The sequence below is a fragment of the Taudactylus pleione genome, unplaced genomic scaffold (genome assembly GCF_031769625.1).
Source record: "Taudactylus pleione unplaced genomic scaffold, aTauple2 ptg000398l, whole genome shotgun sequence".
NCBI lineage: Eukaryota > Metazoa > Chordata > Amphibia > Anura > Myobatrachidae > Taudactylus > Taudactylus pleione.
The window spans coordinates 2694677-2713257 of NW_028284800.1; the positions used below are offsets into that span (position 1 = coordinate 2694677).

General features: G+C 45.9%; 1 protein-coding gene across 2 annotated transcripts in view; it reads right to left on the reverse strand.

Moving 5' to 3' along the window:
- The window catches only part of TTC21A (tetratricopeptide repeat domain 21A), a 99069-nt gene that overhangs the window by 72458 nt on the left and 8030 nt on the right, over positions 1–18581 (reverse strand). For both annotated transcript variants that reach the window (XM_088446432.1, XM_088446431.1), the window contains exons 4-7: positions 18165–18331; positions 11270–11386; positions 9626–9783; positions 6990–7074 (exon numbers count right to left, since the gene is read on the reverse strand). In XM_088446432.1, the coding sequence (XP_088302558.1) occupies positions 6990–7074; positions 9626–9783; positions 11270–11386; positions 18165–18331 (527 nt within the window). The remainder of the gene's footprint in view (positions 1–6989; positions 7075–9625; positions 9784–11269; positions 11387–18164; positions 18332–18581) is intronic.

Here is an 18581-nt window from a genome sequence, read left to right on the forward strand (position 1 = left end):
CATTTGCATGCTGGAGCGGGTCGGACACTGGTCGGCCTGGGGACGGATGGGGGCATAGCCTAAACGCAGAACTCCTGGCCACGCACTCTTCGAGAAACAAAAAACAGAAAAAAACATTTGCACTGCGCACTGGGGAGGGGCGCGCTCCCCCCTTTGGCATAGGAGAATCTCCGGCTGCTGCTTTAGCAGCCTCGGACAGTCTCCCAGTGCAGCCCAGCACACAGCAGCATGTGCTGGGCTGCTGTGACCTAAGACGGAAGGGGATCGGTGCCATACCTGGGTACTTAGTACCCGATCGCGGCACCCCCCCTCTCTGCGCCCCCGTGTATGGGCGATCGGCTGTCAATGGACAGATATGTCTGCAGACATATCTATTCATTGGCTGTGCAGCACAGCCAATGCGACATGTCTGAACGACATATCGTCTGTACACACTGGCCGACGGGGGCACAATATATCAATTGATCGGCCATTATATCGGCCAGTGTGTACCCAGCATTAGAGACTTATTTATCAACAAGTTTTATCATTCACAAGGAGTGATAAAACTGGTTGCATTTGATAATGGTGCTTTGAAAAATGAAAGTTGGGAGCTGTTTGGCTGGAGTACCATTTATCATACCCAACGAGTTTTATCACTCATTGGGCAGATGTATTAAGCTCTGGAAAGTAATAAATTGGAAAGTGATAAACGACCAGAGACTCAGGGCCTGATTCAGACCCGCTTGCGAGCGCTGACCGCTCGCAAGCGGGTCGATGTTGCCCGCATGCGCACGAGGGAGCCGACTCCGTCGTGCGAATGCACGAGACCCAAATAACGACGGCCAAGCCGTCGTTATGGGTCTCGCAGCAAAGGGGGCGTGCTGTCGATGGTAATTGACAGCACGTCCCCTTTGGTGGGCGTGCTGGGGGCGTGGCTGCCCAGACGGAGACGTTCCCATGGGAACGCCTACCGTCTGGGGCCGGCCCCACTGACATCACTAGTGATGTCTGTGGGAGTGCTTTTGGCTCTGAGAGCCAAAAGCACTCCTGGGCTTGCGGCAGCGAGACCCTACCGCAGGGTCTCGTCGCAAGCCCGATGGTCGCGATGGTCTTGACCATCGCGACAATCATTTTGGCCGCTCGCTATAGCTGTGGGTGGTCACCCACAGCTATGCGAGCGGCCAGGAGGCTGCTCCAAAAAGGAGCAGGGACGACCCTGAGTCAGAGCGAGTGCTCTGTCAGAGCGTCCGGCTCTGAATCAGGACCTCAGCTCCTAACTCATGTTACAGGCTGTGGGCCGTATTCAATTAGCGTCGAAAACAGACGTTTTTTTTCGCCATTGTCGAAAACTGACATTTTTTGCAAAGAAAAACAGCGAAATTTTCATCAAAAACAGGCGAAAACGGCAACAGACGAAAAAAAACTGGAGAAAAGTTTTCTCCGTCCCAGACCAGGAGAAATTATTTTTTAAAATCCCTATATTTAGCTAAAAATGTGTGAATTTCTTTCAGAACCCTTTGTACACCGCCCGTAATGATAAATTACCCGAAGAAAAAAAAATTGTAAGTTGCGTACTTTGGCGAAAAAAGACAGCGCAGATTTTGGGCGAAAAAAAACGTCCGTTTTCGCCGCTAATTGAATACGGCCCTGTATTTGAAAAATTACAGTTAGGAGCTGATTGGTTGGCAGTTTATCACTCTCCAGTGTATCACTTTCTAGAGCTTAATATATCTGCCCCATTGTGATAAAACTCATTGATAAATGAGGCCCACATAGAGATGTGGCACTTCTGAATAAGGCATTCTATTTAAATAATAACTGCTGCTTTTGACAGTAATCAGAGTGAATAGTTTGATAGGGTGAAGGAAGTGCTCATTGCTGTAGAGGTCAGTATATAGGATAAGATTTAAAATGTTTCCTCATTGTTCGAAGCTTCTGATTAAGGAGCTCATTCAGACCCGCTCACAAGCAGCCGTTCACTCGTACGCGGCCGATGTTATGCATTTGCGCATGTTTTGCAGAGACCATGCGCAAACTAGTTTGAGCGATTGGGAAGCATTCGCTCGCCCAGCAAAGACAGCCCAGTGGAATGAATGATAGGAGAGGCCGTTTGTGGGTGGTAACAGGGGCAGGGCTGTAGTAACGGGGGAGTGGAGTTGCGAACGCAGGCGTGCATGAGTGTTTCAATGCCATTTCAGAGGCGTGCATAATTAACAGGCAGCGGCATAGTACACGGGAGATGACCTCTCTCAGCCAATGAACGCTTAGCAGCGGGGTTTCCATGGTGATACCCCGCCGCTAAGCTCTCATTCGGGAAGTACCGTTCTATAGAACGGTACTAAGTTCGTGGATCGCGTTTTCGTTTTTTTTTTTTTGCCAAGTCCGGGGATGCCTACTTTGGAACGAAGAGGACAGAACCTCGCATAGGAGATGGTGAGTATGTTTTTTTTCACAGGTCCCCTAGGGATACTTTACCGGACAAGTGGACCGATGCTACAGGTTACATAGGTGAGTATGTGTACATGTGTGTGTGTGTATGTATGTTTAATAAACTTATACTGTCACGGTGTGTGTGTCCTGTGTTTTTTTAAACATTTTTTTTTACAGGTGAACTACAGGTACTAGTGGGCCCTTAATGCCCTGCATGCTGGTACTTGTGGTTCTCCAAGTACCAGCATGCGGGGCAGGCTAGCTGGGACTTGCAGTTCTACTTGTAAAGACAATGTTTGATATTCTTTATTTACACCACACCACACAATCAACCCGCCACCCACCGCCACCAGGGGTGGCGGGGATAGCCCCGGGCTATCAGCCTGGGCCTGGGGTGCCCTGGAGAGGGTGACCCCTTTATTGGGGGGGTCCCCAGCTCTCCAGGGATCCCCGGCCTGGGCTGACTAGCGGTCAGGGTTGATGCTGCGGCTGGGGGGCCCGGTGAAAGGGCTCCCCTGGCTGTGGCATCAGCCCCCCGCTAGAAAAAGTCCAGTGCTGGTTCTGGAACATACAGGGGAACCCTACTCATTTTTTGTCCCCTATATTTCCAGAACCAGGACCGGATCAGAGCCCAGAGCTGGTTGCGCAGAATACAGGGGACCCCTACGTCGTTTGTCCCCCGTATTTTGGCAACCAGCGCTGGTTCTGACTAGCCCGGTGCTGGTTGTGCTTAAGTACAGGGGACCCCTACGTCGTTTGTCCCCTGTATTTAAGCACACCCAGCACTGGGTTACTAATGCCCGGGGCTGGTTGCTCTTTTTTGGGGGGGTGCACGCCATTTTTTTCTTTTTTTACACAGGTTTTTTTTTTTTTTTTTACCACAGCAGCACAGACGGGTCTCACGGACCTGTCATTGCTCTGTGCCAATCACACAGATGCATGTAGCACGGATCCCCCGGGTTCGTGCTACATGCAAATGGGCACCATAACGCTGATTGGCTTCCTGTCTGCCACTGCAGTGCCACTCCTAGATGGGCCACGTGTTTGTGCCGCCCCCTTGTGTCGCTTAGCATAGTCATCCAGCTTCCTCGGTACAACCTTTTGGCCTAAAAACAATATTGTGAGGTGTGAGGTGTTCAGAATAGAGTGGAAATGAGTGGAAATTAATGTTATTGGGGTTATTAATAGCGTAGGAACAAAAAAAGGCCCATTTATGTGATTTTAGCGGGTTTTTTTTATTTTTTAAGAAAAAATCCAGATCCAAAACACAAAACCCAGAACCCAAAACACGGAAGGGTGGTTTTGGCAAAACCAATCCAGATCCAAAACACGAAGAAAGATCCAGATCCAAAACCAAAACACAAAACACGAAAAGTGTCCGGTGCACACCCCTAAAGTCAAGTAAAGGAGGTTTATTTTCAAATTTTTTTTACAATTCTATTTTTCTTATATGGTTCCACAAGGGTGTATAGGGCAGGGCTTGACAAATTTTTCTAAAATCTAGGAACCAGGATGAAAGTGTAAGAGCCAGACCACAGTCCCCCCAAAAAAGTTACAGGAGTTATTGAGGAGCACAGCTCTGTGTGTTATGCAACTGTTATACACATTATACTAGTCCACAAAATGGTCGCAGTTGAATGGATACAGTAAAATGGAGGCCCCTCACTGCTCTGCACAGCTCCCCTGCTCCGCCCCCCACCCTCCAGTAATAACTGTCCACATTTCACATAAAATAATGTGCCAGAAAGTACAACAGAACCCCGCTCCCCTCATGGTCACACCACTATCCCTCTGAAGCCACTCCACAATCCCTGGCCACGCATAGATCCTACTACCGGAGAGCTCTATGCAGCCGGAGATAGGAGACAGTAGACAGCCGGGACATACAGGAGGATCAGCGTAGACTGGGACAGACAGGGATCAGAGCAGGCAAGGATAGAGAGCGCAGGCTGGGACGGACAGAGGCACAGCAGTCACCTCAGGCAGCACTCAGCACATGCACTCCTGTGCATGATATGAACACCGCAGTACTATAGGCACAAATCTCCGCTGGAGCTGATGAGGATCTGCTTCCTCCCTCACTGCAAAATCTAGTAGCTAGGTAGCAAAATCTGGTAGCCATGGCGACCTGGCCCCCGGGATTTGTCAAGCCCTGGTATAGGGGATATCAGGATAATAATATTGCATGTAGCTAGGAAACAGTGGCATTATATGTCACCCTGGAGGTTCACAGTATTTGTTCCTAAAGTACAGTACACACTTAGTGATATTTTGAACAAATTGCCCAATTCCGATGGATTGGAACGACAAATACTCAAAATCGTTAAGTGGGTACCCACTATGTCGGGAGGTGCTCGCTCCCATGGGGTTGTCAGCCGTATCGTCAGGTCGGCCCTAAATTCAGCTGAACCTGATGATGCAGCCGACGACCCAATGCAGTGGCCGCCTGATACATCAGCAGGGAGTGTTTGTCACTCGCATTTCCGAGTACACACGTCGTTTAGTCTGTACCCAGCTTTAGCCTCCTTGGGGAGTAGAGCATGTTAGAAGAAGGGAATTGCTGCGGAGCCTTGTATACTATACCCTGGCTCCACATTGCTACAGGTAAGGCCAAGGAGAGAAGCTCCTATGATATCCCAACCACTTTATTTTTACAATGGTCCCACAACGCTTAAGTGGTTGTGTTGTGATTACTTTCTATCTAGGTACATTGGTCAGGTGATGCCACATGTTAGTAAATACAATGACAAGAAGCAGATCAGGTTTTAGGCGCAACTGTGACTACATTATTTGTACCCAGCACTACTTTTGTACACAGGTCTTCCAGAGTGACTGCAGAGAAAAGTGTGGATTGAAAATAAATTCTGATGTGACCTCATAAATGTATCCCTTTGGCATGATTCCTGTACTACATACTATTTCCTCAATTTTGCATCTTACTTTGCATATAGGGGATGATTCTGAGTCGCACTCAAAGTGGCTGTAGCTGCAGGCAGCCATGTTAGCCTGTTTTACTACTTTATGTAAATGAAAGTAACCATTCAACTAATGTGTGGGATTGTGCATGTAGAAGCGTAAACCAGTGGCGCCCATTGATTTTACATTGGCCAACGCGACCGCCATCATTAGTATCTGCACTTGCACCAGCCCCACGACTAAGAATCGCACAGAGCTTTTGATACACGCCCACAGACACTACCACAAGTAAGGGCGGTTCCGTGCGATTGCTTTGCCACTGCCCAGTTCCAACCCTGGAACGGCCTATTTCATGGAAAGACAGATCAGGCCAAGTTGCGTCCAGCTCAGAATAAATCAGACATAGACAAAACTGCGTAAGTTCGCTTTTGTGTGCTGTATACAAAAACTTGCTGTTTGCGTCCATGATAAGAGACACGAGCAACTCAGATCAACCCCATAGTGTCCTATGTATTTAGGATTACGTTGTTTTGCTAGAAAGTATAACGACGCAGATAAGTATAATGACGCATGGTGCAGATCACTCGTATCGCACCTGTCTTTTGCCTATTTAATCTAGATTGTTTATTTTTTCCTCAACTTTGCTACTTTTTCCTCAATATTGCATCTTTGGGCCTGATTCAGAGATGTACGTTTCAGAGATTCACTGTTGCGAATATGTACACAGCGGCTGTGCGCAAATGTCGCGGCCACCCGGCATTTGTATTGAGACGCCCACCGGCGGCTTCACAAATCCAAACAACTGCGTACAAAAATATAGCATAGGTCACAGATCAGTCGATTATCGGAGTTCTTAATAACCTTATCGTTATTCAAAATGGCCGTTGGTACTGAGACGCCAGAGCCAATTTTACTGCATACGTCTCCGAGATGCCCTGAAAACTGACACCCCTGCATTTGAGTCACCACCTCCCTGTTGCTGCCGTCAATCGGTCCCTGCCTGTCAATCACTTTGCAAATAAATCCTCACTGCAAGCGATAATGGTAATGAAACTTGACGCATGCGAAGTGCGACTCATATGTATGCGCAGATCACGATAATCGCCCAACTGCATAAACCTCGCCATTGCGTCCGTCTCTGAATCAGGCCCTAAGTTCATTTATAGAGCACTAGGTACTTAGGATTAGTGTTTTGGCGCGGCTGAGCAGCAAAGTCTGGGTTGCGCAAAACGGGGCTATTTGTAACGATATAAAGATAGGTGTCTGTGGTTACATCTGTATCTCAGGTGGCCCAATAACCTCCAACATCTGTGACCGGAATATTTCTCTAATGATCACTGCGCCAGCCTACACATTTTACTTAAGGATTTAGGACATTGGTGTCTTGTCAAGGATGCTTAAAAACAATGCAAATTAAAAGTGTTGAAAAACCTCACTGTAACATTGCATTAGAAGTAACTGCAGCATATTATACACTTAGTAAATATTTCCATAGGCTCACATAATATTGTACCAAATGGTTTGCCAATGTTACAAGCAACCTCAAAATTGATACTAAAGATTAAAACAAATGTGTATAGAGGTCCATTCACTTACATAGTCTCCATGTCAGAGAGCATTTACTAGGCTTTATTGAATTCAAGCCAATGAACCACACTAACCTTGGGCACATTTCCTTCTCTTGTGAGGCAGTAAATGACCAGCATCTGCAGAGCGTCAAGGTTATTCCTTTCTATTGATAAGATTCTACAGAAATTAAATAAAAAAAAAATCAGATTTACAGTTTGTAATCTATCTATCTATCTATCTATCTATCTATCTATCTATCTACATCATCTTGTCCTTTAATCTGCCAAATGTTACTAAATGCCACATGAGAGAACATATTACAAAATAATAGACATATGCTCATAGTAGTATATCCTGTTATACAATTCTTAAATATATAAGGAGAGTCATGGGGCACAACTCAAATATATATGTGGCGGCAGCTGGCACAACATAATTAAATATGTAAGGGGATGACAGGTGGCACAGTTTAATTAAACATGTAAGGCGGCATATGGCATAAATTAATTAAAGCACACATGAATTAAATATAAAAGGAGACAGGTGACACACATTAAACAACCTATACCTCTCCCTGCCACCCACTGCCCCTCACTGCCACCCTTTGCCTCTCCCTAGTCAACCTCTGCCTCTTGCTAGTTACCCACTGCCTCTCTCCTAGTCACCCACTGACTCTCTGAAACCCACTGCCTCCCCATCACCCTCTGCCTGTCCCTGCCATTCTCTGCCTCCCCGTCACCCCCTACCTCTCCCTGCCATCCTCTGCCTCTTACTGTCACCCATTGCCTACCCCTGTCACCCTCTGCCTCCCCTGTCAACCTCTGCCTCTCCCAGTCACCCTCTGCCTCTCACTGCCACCCTTTGTCTCTCCCTGCCACCCACTGCCTCCTCAATAACCTCTGCCTCCCTGTAACCCTCTGCCTCTCCATGCCATCCTCTGCCACTCACTGACACCCTTTGCCTCCCTGTCACCCTCTGCCTCTCCCTGCTAACCTCTGCCTTTCCCTGTCACGCACTACCTCCCCCGTCACCCTCTGCTTCCCATTGCCTCAAGCTGCCACACTCTGCCTCTCCCTGTTACCCTCTGCCTCCCGCTGTCACCCACTGCCTCTTCCTGCCACCCTCTGCCTCTCCCTACTCACCAACTGCTTATCTCTAGTGATCCAGTGCCTCCCCGTCACCCTCTGCCTCCCCCTGTCAACCTCTGCCTCCCACTGCCTCCCCAGTCATCAACTGCCTCATCCTGTCATCCTCTGCCTCCCCAGTAATCCACTGCCTCCCTAGTCAGCCTCTGCCTCCCTAGTCATCCACTGCCTCCCCGTCACTCTCTGCCTCCCCCTGTCAACCTCTGCCTCCCACTGCCTCCCCAGTCATCAACTGCCTCATCCTGTCATCCTCTGCCTCCCCAGTCATCCACTGCCTCCCTAGTCAGCGTCTGCCTCCCCAGTCATCCACTGCCTCCCCCTGTCAACCTCTGTCTCCCACTGCCTCCCCAGTCATCCACTGCCTCATCCTGTTAACCTCTGCCTCCCCAGTCATCCACTGCCTCCCTAGTCAGCCTCTGCCTCCCCAGTCATCCACTGCCTCCCCTGTCAACCTCTGCCTCCCACTGCCTCCCCAGTCATCAACTGCTTCATCCTGTCATCCTCTGCCTCCCCAGTAATCCACTGCCTCCCTAGTCAGCCTCTGCCTCCCTAGTCATCCACTGCCTCCCCGTCACCCTCTGCCTCCCCCTGTCAACCTCTGCCTCCCCAGTCATCCACTGCCTCCCTAGTCAGCCTCTGCCTCCCCAGTCATCCACTGCCTCCCCCTGTAAACCTCTGCCTCCCCAGTCATCAACTGCCTCATCCTGTTAACCTCTGCCTCCCCAGTCATCCACTGCCTCCCTAGTCAGCCTCTGCCTCCCCAGTCATCCACTGCCTCCCCCTGTCAACCTCTGCCTCCCACTGCCTCATCCTGTCACCCTCTGCCTCCCCAGTCAACCACTGTCTGCCTAGTCAGCCTCTGCCTGCCAACCACAAAGCCTTCACAGGGGGTATATACTTATCATTCACATAAATGTATCAAAAAACACATGCAGGGACAGGGGTTCTGAATCTAGCTCGTCCCAGAAATGTTTAAAAAATTAAATTATGGCATTACCGGTCATTTCACTTCTGTTTTGTGCCTCCGCAGCGCTACTGTGCATGCGCGGTCTGCTGGCCACACATGTGTGGTGCCTACTCTGCGGTAACTGCGCTGCTCCATCCCGTCCCCCACCCTGTCCGCAGCTCTGCTCCATCCCGTTCTCCGCTCTGTCCTCCATTTCCACTGGATCCTTCCCACCCCAGCTAGGGACTGTACCATAGCTCTAGCAGAGGGAGCCATTGGAGGGGTGGCCCACTGCGCATGTATGTAGATAAATGTTTGTATATATATGGTGATTTGTATAAACTTATGGTGATTTGAAGACTAACTAGAGGGTTGTGTTTGACCAACAGCTAATATTGCAATAAATCCCCCTAAGTGGTGGAAATTTCTTCTGTTCAGTTAATACTCAAAGTTGTAGCGCACCAAAGGTACCCCTTCTCTTCCATTTCTATTTTTAGGTCCTCTACTAGCAGAGGTCCACCTAATTGGTGCAGCTGAACCAGTGTACGCGCGATATAAGGGTTCATTTTGTATCTAATATATATATATATATATAATTTTATATTTTAAATATAAAATTGCCAATTGTTTTTCTTACCGTTGTGCTATTTCAATGCTTTGATCCCAGTCTTGCTGTGCTAGCACATACTTCATCTTTAAAGTTAGTGCTGTTGTAAATTTAGGAAAACTTACAATTATTTGATTAATTATATCCAGGGCTCCAGAAAAATTCTTTTGCATGAAAAAGCATTCAGCCTGCAAAGAAAAAAAAATCCTAATTAGCTAGACAAATAAGGAATATATCAAAAACAAATTCTGATTCTGAGGCGTGTGCGATGTCGATGTTGAGCGATTAGTTTTGCCATTTCATGTGCATGAAAATCACTAAAAACTGGTACGGCGCATTTGTTACACTGTGTTCACACAGAGGCGCACAGTCTCAGAAGGGTATTGGGAATGTGCTGGGCGTTCCTGGGTGGTGACTGAGGGGTGGCTATGCAGACGCACTGAGATGGTCCAGCTTAATCGGTGCGTTATGGGAGAGTCATTGGCATGTCACTGAAGTGGTTGCATACACAGAGGCTTCGTAGCTCACATAAGAGGCCATACTCTGACGAAAAATCTGCCCCTACCATAGGGTTGGTGCAAGTTTAGATGGTGCAAATGGTCAGTCTAAAGATGCACCAAATGGTATTACAGCATCTACAGATGCTCAAAGTATCTTATACACCAGGGGAAAGGCTGACACTAGCATTAGCATACAGCTGCAGACGCAACTACGGCAAAAGACGCTACAGTGGCCACAGCAGTATGCAAATCAAAATCAGGCCCACAGTGTTTAAGAATACAGACTAACAGTTCACTAGGCATCGGTAAATCATAAAGTACTTAGGATCGGTAAATCATAAAGTACTTAGGATCGGTAAATCATAAAGTTCTTACGAGTAGATGCATCAAAGCTTGGAGATAGATAAAGTGGAGATAGATAAAGTACCAACCAATCAGCTCCTGTCACTTTATAGTCTGTGTTTGAAAAATGACAGTTAGGAGCGGATTGGTTGGTACTTTGGGGGAGAAGTATGAAGTTATGTGCTGCAGTTACCACTTCCCTGCATGTAGTAGGTCGCCGATCTGGTGTGGTAATGCATAAACAGTAAGTGACACTGACCGTTCCAACAACTGCAGCTATCGAATTCGACAGCTCCAGCTGTCATTGATGCCCCACACAGCACTGTCCCTGGCTGTCGGAATATACAGCCAGGAACTGGCGTTTACAAAAAAAATTTAACATTTTTGTTTCTTCAATTAGCCGCGGGTGCAGCCGGGGGTTACTGACCGGCACATGCGCAGATTCACTGCAAGCTGCGGTCAAAACAGTCGCCAGAGGGAGAGTGGGCTTCGCCAGACAGTTAACACTCTCCCTCTTCGGAGAGTGTTAGCCACCGTCATACATCTCCCTCTTTATCTCCCTCTTTATCTCTCTTCAAGGTTTGATAACTCTGCCCCTTAGTTTTCTAGAATACTTATGGGCTGTTTCGGAGTCAAACGCACTGCCGATGTTGGACGCAGTTGAGCATTATTCTTCTATGTAAATTTCCTTTGAGCAGAGCATACTAGTTACAAGTTCATCAATTCTTTAAATAAATCTACTTTCTATAGATGATACAGGAGAATAAGAAGCAGAGTAACAAGTAGGACAATTTAGAAAAGATGACAAACCAGAAGTAAGTAATTTATTTACCTTTCCAATAACTCCAATTAAATTCTTATTGTCTTGTGTTCCTTCATCAAAATAATTCACACATTTTGCAAGAGAGGTCCCAGAAGATAAATGCAGCCATCCTTTCAGCACCAATCCCTGAGAGAAAACACAGATTGCACCCATCTTCAGAAGGATTTGATGGTAGGAAAAAAAATCTTGTGCCACTTACGTTTTACAGCATATTAGTTTTGACTCAAGGAAAGAAAAAAAGTTTAATTGGATAATACTGAGTACATTCAGTGTCAAAGACAACATGTTTGGCTTGAGACATATTATAGGCTGCTATGGACACCGCAACAAAAATGGTAGCCGTGTTGCTATGAAAGAATAGATTACATGTATACATGTACAAGGAATGATTACAGCTTGTATTATGGTTACACTGTTTTTAAATATCGCCAGGTGTGTTCTTTAAGCACTGCTAAGTTCTTTGATATGTCCATGTAAAGAAGCAACAATCCAAGACTCCAGAGCATGAATTCACTTGGAAACATTTAAACTGTTCATAACCTCTCCTATCACTGTGCCTGATTCAGAGATGGACGCATCTGGCGATATTTACGCAGATCAAGTGATTATTTGCCAGTGTGCATGCGTATAAGTCGCAATGCGCACGTGCCACGATTGCTTTGCGTTTACGTATGCACAGAGGATCCACTCGCAAAGTGAGTTACAGTTAGTCAGTGTTTGGGGGTGGTAACGGAGGTGGTCAGAAAAACGCAGGTATGTCTGACCGTTTGAACGCCATTTCATAAATTAAATTAGCCATTGCGATTACATACGCAGCGTGAGAGCTCTCAGTGTGCGCGGAGAGCTGCGGAGTTTGCAGCTGGTCAGACCTGCCACAGGTGCAAGATGGCAGCTTGATGTATGTCGATGTTACCGAGATTTACGCAGGTAAGCGATGTAGTACGCACGTGAAAAGGCAGCAGTGGGCGTCCCTATACTTGGGTGATCTTTGCTACCATTAGCAAATTTCTGCAGCTGCGTTGCGTACAAAATACAGCTGCGATTGCATTAGCGTCCATCTCTAAATCAGGCCCACTGTCCGCTCTTCCACTGATCGCTGCCTCACCTCCAGCCTGGTTACCTCCTCTCTCTCTCCTGCCCCCAAGACTTCTCCCACTACAACCCCCTGCTGTAAGACTCCCTCCCTCACCAAGTCACACTTTCTGCCAGTCTTGCCAGCTTTAAATGTGCACAAAACACACCTTTTTATCAATGCCTACCAGGCCTTCTCCTAAATCTCCACTTAACTCTTCGACCTTGACCTGTCTGTCAGCACAGTTTGCTCTTTAACTGTTCACCCCTCCCCTAAGTATGTAAGCTCTCATAGGCAAGGCTGTCTTTCCTCTTGCTGAACTGCATTCCCTTCCTGCTAATAACCACCCTACAAGCTTACCATACACAATAATGGGTTTCCCTACCCTTGCCCCATGTCTTCATCCTACCTAGTTTGTTATTTTATTGCTGTAAAGCCGGGTACACACTAGACGATCTGTGCGTCCGATCTGGTGGATCCGATGACATATCGTCTACATCGGTCCAATGAGTGATATCGTCAGCGGGTTTCATGCAGCCGAATGCAGCATGGCCCCGCTGTCGTGCCGTCGCTCCCGGCATCGGTAAGTGTGTACGCAATTGCCAATGCCGGGACCCCCGCACAACACATCGTTAAGTGTGTACCCAGCATAAGTTGTTCCTAGCTATGTAAATTTACACTATATTGTACTTATGATATATCAGGTTACACTGTTACTATGTATACTGTAGTACTCCTAACAGGAAATTTTGTGGCAAGTTACAAATTAAATAATAATAATAATACTAATAATAATTTGTGGCATGGCTCAAGATGGCCAAATGAGTTTCCATTGTTTCAAAGCTAGTCCAACGCAGGGTACCTGTTGCAAAGGGAGAAACATGGGAGACTAGATGACAGCCCCTCTGATAAGAAGCTACAAATCCAGTTGGTCCAGATTATCTAATACCTGCTCTGCAATAGCCACACCACTACGGGAACTAGGTTACTGATACTAGTATTCTGCTTGGACAATTTTGATTAATGGTTACAGCTTCTGTTATAACACAGTGGATGTTGCAAAGTGTAAACTGTTATAGGGCTCATACACCTAAACGACCAGCACAGGATCAGATGAATGATACGTTTTCCCTACGATTCTCCCGGAGCTCCCTGGCAGTCCCTGTCGTAAGATCGATCCTTTGTCTCACAGGCTCATCAGGGGCTCATCAGGGAAACAGTCACTGAAATGACTTGAAATGCCACACGATGGAAAGCATGAACAAAATAAACGGCACGATCCTCATACGGATACGACAGGCAAGATGTGCTGCACATATGATCAGAAGACACGATTGTACGAACAGAGGGAGCTCGCATCGGATCGTAAGTTACTAAAAAAAGACACGATTTTCACAAGATCCATCTTATGATTGCTGGAAAATCGTGTAATCATCCAGAAATCGTGTAGGTGTATGGGGGCTATTATTGTATGCCTGTTCTAGGTCATTGGACTAGGACACAGGTTCTCAAACTCGGTCCTCAGGACCCCAACCAGTGCATGTTTTTCAGATCTCCTCACAGAATCACAAGTGGAATGATTATCTCTACTTGTGAATCTTTTAAAATGTGTCAGTGAGTAATGGATACACCTGTGCACTTGCTGGGTGACCTGGAAAACGTGACCTCTGTGGGGTCCTGAGGACCGAGTTTGAGAACCACTGGACTAGGGGGTAAATTTACTAAGAATCGTGTCTGGCCGAGATGCCATTCAGGGTGTGTTTTCCCTGTTTTTCAAACACGGAGATTTACTAAACGGGTGTAAAATCATGATTCTCTCTGGAAAACTTGGGTGAATGCACAAACAGCAGTATATACGCCATTGGCCAAACTCGCAAGCGCTTTCCATAGACAGGAATAGAACCCGGGGATTACCAAGAATCGTGATTGCAAACATGCGCATAAGCAAATTCGTCCCAAAACAGAAGTTTGAAATAGACCACCTCCTGAGCAGCGTGTTTAGCAGAACTATGCACAGATCAGTGTGTTCTGTGCATGCTTCTGAGTGTAATAAAGTTATTAAATGGTTAAAATAAAAAAAAATTACGTGAGGTCCTTCCTTCCAAGCATAACCAGTCCCGGGCTCTTTGAGCCGTCCCCCTTATTTAATGATCCGGCCCTGGTTCTAAAAGTACGGGGAAACATTTGTGTAGGGATAGCTGGTATTTTTAGAACCAGCATCGGGCTGCACTAGGTGGGGGGGATAATGTCACAGCCAGGAAACACACTTGACGGGGCCCCCAGCCACAGCACTCAAGCAGACGTGTAAAGAATAGATTGAAAGTTATATTTGTTTTTACATTAGGACTACATGTCCCCCGCATGCAGGTACTAGTGACCAGCTCTTATCCAATCAGCGGGCTGGCCGCTGATTGACAGAGACAGTCATGCACAGCCAAGCAATGGCCTGTTCCCATGATAACGGCCACTGATTGGCTGGTGGGGCTCCAACTGAAGGAACATACGTGGCTCCTGTCACTTTCGGGAGCAGCACTGTATGTAGACATAGCACTGCTATGTCCATCTGGATCAGGATTCAGGGCCTGATTCAGCAAAGAGCGCAGTTGCTAATGCGTACGCAAGTGGCCGATGGTTGCGCACTGCGCATGCATATGCATCGCAGTGTGCGTGCGTGAACCCAGACCCATCGCAGAAAGTGCCGTTTGTGAGTGGTAACGGGTGGGGGTGGTCGGCCTAAAGCAGGTGTGCCAGTGTATTTTAATGCTGTTGCAGGCTCGTACATAAATTATCTACTGCGATGCCCTACGTACCTGAGGACTGATAGTGTGCATTGAAGTTGCATTTTCTGAGTAAGGTCAAGGCTTCAACAAGTGTGTGTGAGGCTGTGATGGTACTTGATTGCACCAATGTTTTTGCAGTCTTGCTAAACATTATGGATGTGTGTAAGGTAAAGTGGGTGTCCTTATGTAGTGCAGTGGCAGCATTGCTATCGCAATGGATTAGCATACTATCGCAGTTGAACTGTGTGCGTAATCGCTATTGCATTCGCAGTTGAGTTCCATAGTGAATCAGGCCCTTAGTTTGTAATTTTCTTACCCAAAGATGCTACTGGAGAAGAGGACTAATCTGCACCTGAGTTGCTACTGGAAAAGAAGACTGACCGGCGCAAGGGACAAGGTAAGTATGTAGTGTGAGTGGGGATAAGTGTGAGTGGGGATAAGTGTGAGTGCTACAGTGAGTACATAAAAGTGTAATAAAAGTATAAAACATTTGGTGTGTGTGTACTTTCATTATTTTATCATTTATTTTACACATGGAATATAGGCACCAGTGGGCCCTTAATGCCCCGCATGGTGGTACTTGTGGTTCTCCAAGTACCGGCATCATGCTGGGGAGGCTTGTTGGTACCTGTAGTCCTAATGTAAAAGACAATATTATTTTCATTCTGTTATCCTGTTCTAGTGGGATAACATTGAACTAAGTAGTGTGCATGTCGGCCACTAGGCGGCGATGGCCGTCACTACTGTACATTACACAAATGCAGGTTGCACTGACATTTTTTACAAACGGACAGCTGACAGACGATGAGTTTTTAAGAGACAAACTGTAATCTGATGTCTATGGTTTATGTACTTTAAGTTGTTAATGGGTACATTACATTAATACGGTATTTTCTCTATAGAGTATTTAATGTAAAGTTTTTGTTTCTTTGAGTTGATTTAAGAAAGCTGGACTGTAATCTTCTTTCAAGATCAAATCAATATTATTTTGATCTGTTGTCGCGAGGCCCCTAAAAGGTGTGGGGCCCACAGGTCGGTTCCTACTATGACTATTTGGTAATCCGGCACTGAGACCCCACATAATTTTTTTTTTTTTAAATTAACACTTTAATAGCTTATTTACACTCAGAAGCATGCATGGATCTCACTGATCTGTGCATGGTTCTGCTAAACACACTGCTCAAAGACAGTTGTATTGTGTTCAGTCCAAATACGAGTGAACACACACACTTAAAAACACGATTGCATACACCATCGATAGTACGATTCAGTCAAACAGCATTCTTAGTAAATTTGAAAGTTTCTTTAAAAAAATAATAATTTTTATCTATGTGATGTCAAGCGTGTTTAATACTCGTACAGACAGGATTCTTAGTAAATTTACCCCCAGGTCTCTACCTTGCTGGTAGACGAGTGAGGACTGTACCTCAGCAGCAGGCTCCTTTAGATATGGCGGCTAAGGGCCTGATTAAGAGCCGCACGCAAAGCCGATGTTCACGGAGTTCAGTAATTGCAACTGCACGTGTGCGAAAATTCCTAGAGACCCCTGTGGCGCGTGCGTTGTACAAAGATCCTGTAGCAATGGAGACACACGGTATGAGAGATATTGTGGAAAAGTGATGGGCGTTCCTGGGAGGTGGATAGGAATGAATGCATGGTCTGTTCAGTGGGGGATTTACGGCAATGTCGTGGGCGTGTCTGTGAAAGCGGCTGCATACACAGACGTACAGTCGCAGGCATAGGAAACCATAGTCAGGCGGAGACACTGCCCCTGCTAGTGGCGTATAAGAATGCACCAATCGCTATTACTGCGTTTATAGGCGCTGAAAGTGGGCTCAGTACTTGAACATTTGGCCGCAGAGAAGTACATTAGAGAAGGGGTTTGAATGGCATTTGCATAAAGTCGCGGACAGAAGACCGCCAATAGACGATGCTGCGTGCGCTTCTGCTTCCACCTATGAATCGGGCTCTAAGTTTGGTGCAGTTTATTTGGTACCGGTAATTATTCGGTAAAGTGCTGTAATTATTTTGTGCTTGAACAATAAAATGTTTTTGCTTTACCCATTATTCATCTAGGTAGGTTCATACATACCAGAGTATAACAGGTGGACCATACAAAAGGTTGCCCTCGGGCAAACCAACCAGTCAGTGCAGCAAAGACTAAAATATTAACACCATATTTACACAGGCAGATTCAGCCTTTAAGGTTTTTTTAGAGGGAAAGTGTAATGAAAAATGCTTTTTTTGTTAGTTTTTTTTTGTGTGTGCACTTATTTTATTACTATGTTCCATTATTTAATAGGGTACTATCACCTTTAATGAATGAATTATTTCATTATTAGTACATTACTTATGCTGCTCCAATGGGCATTTAGTAAAGACTGATTACAGCAGGCTATAGAGGGGGAGAAATGTAGCTGTTTGTCTAGTGCCCAAGCATCTGCCTGAGCCTCCTATACCCCATGGTTCCAGCTTTCCCCTATAGGTTGATAGAGAGATACTGTATACAGCAATTTAACATGAAGCTAAGCGCTTTCACATGTATTAACAGATGCCTCTTACATGGAGATTTGTGTATTTTTGTAATTAGCTTCATGTTACATTTCTGTATAATTAATTTGTAAAGATAAACATATATTAAAGCATTGTGAGTATTTGTTTTTTTATCATCTATTTGCTTTGAATGGGCCTCAGGTGATGAAGCTGCACATGGAAGAACAGGATCGATCCTGCTATAGAACACTGTGCAGCTAGCTTACGTGAGATGGATACTACCTGCTTAATTGTATTATTGAACATGAATGGCCAGGAGGCTAGGCAGCAGTGGGGCATGCACGGCTCAACTATGTCTGTCTTATGATTGGAAGTAAGCCAATTACACTCACATTCAAACATGTGATGCCCTTTCCAGCACAGGTATATCCTACTGTCCCTGAAGCATAAATAATGTAACTCAACCAGGGCTATTCATCCCCTTCAAGAAATAATGATCCTAGACACCACTACTGGATCAATGCTTAACTGAATAGCGAGCAGCTGCTTCAATACATACCTCACTTGATTTATTGGACATTTTTAACATCCTGTCAATGTACTCCTGGGCCTTGTCACTTCTTCCAAGCACCCACAAGAGCAAGCCTGCATAGTATAAGGCTTTAGGTCCTGCTGATCTCCGACTTTCTTTTAGTTTACTTTCTAACTCAGAAATTGCATCACGATCTGTAAGAAATATAAAAGAAAAAAGCCTGTTCAATCATTCAGCAATAATAACAGCTGTCGGTTTAGACACCAAGGCCTCTGATTTATATAGTTTTATGTACTTTATATCCCGAACATAGACAAAATAATTCAGCTGCAAAATTGCAGTCTGACATGTTTATGTTGATTTGTATGTGTCACGTCACTGGGGTTTTGTAGATTTGGATTTCTTAATTAATAGGAGAGTAGAGTTGCTACTGGCAACATCTGC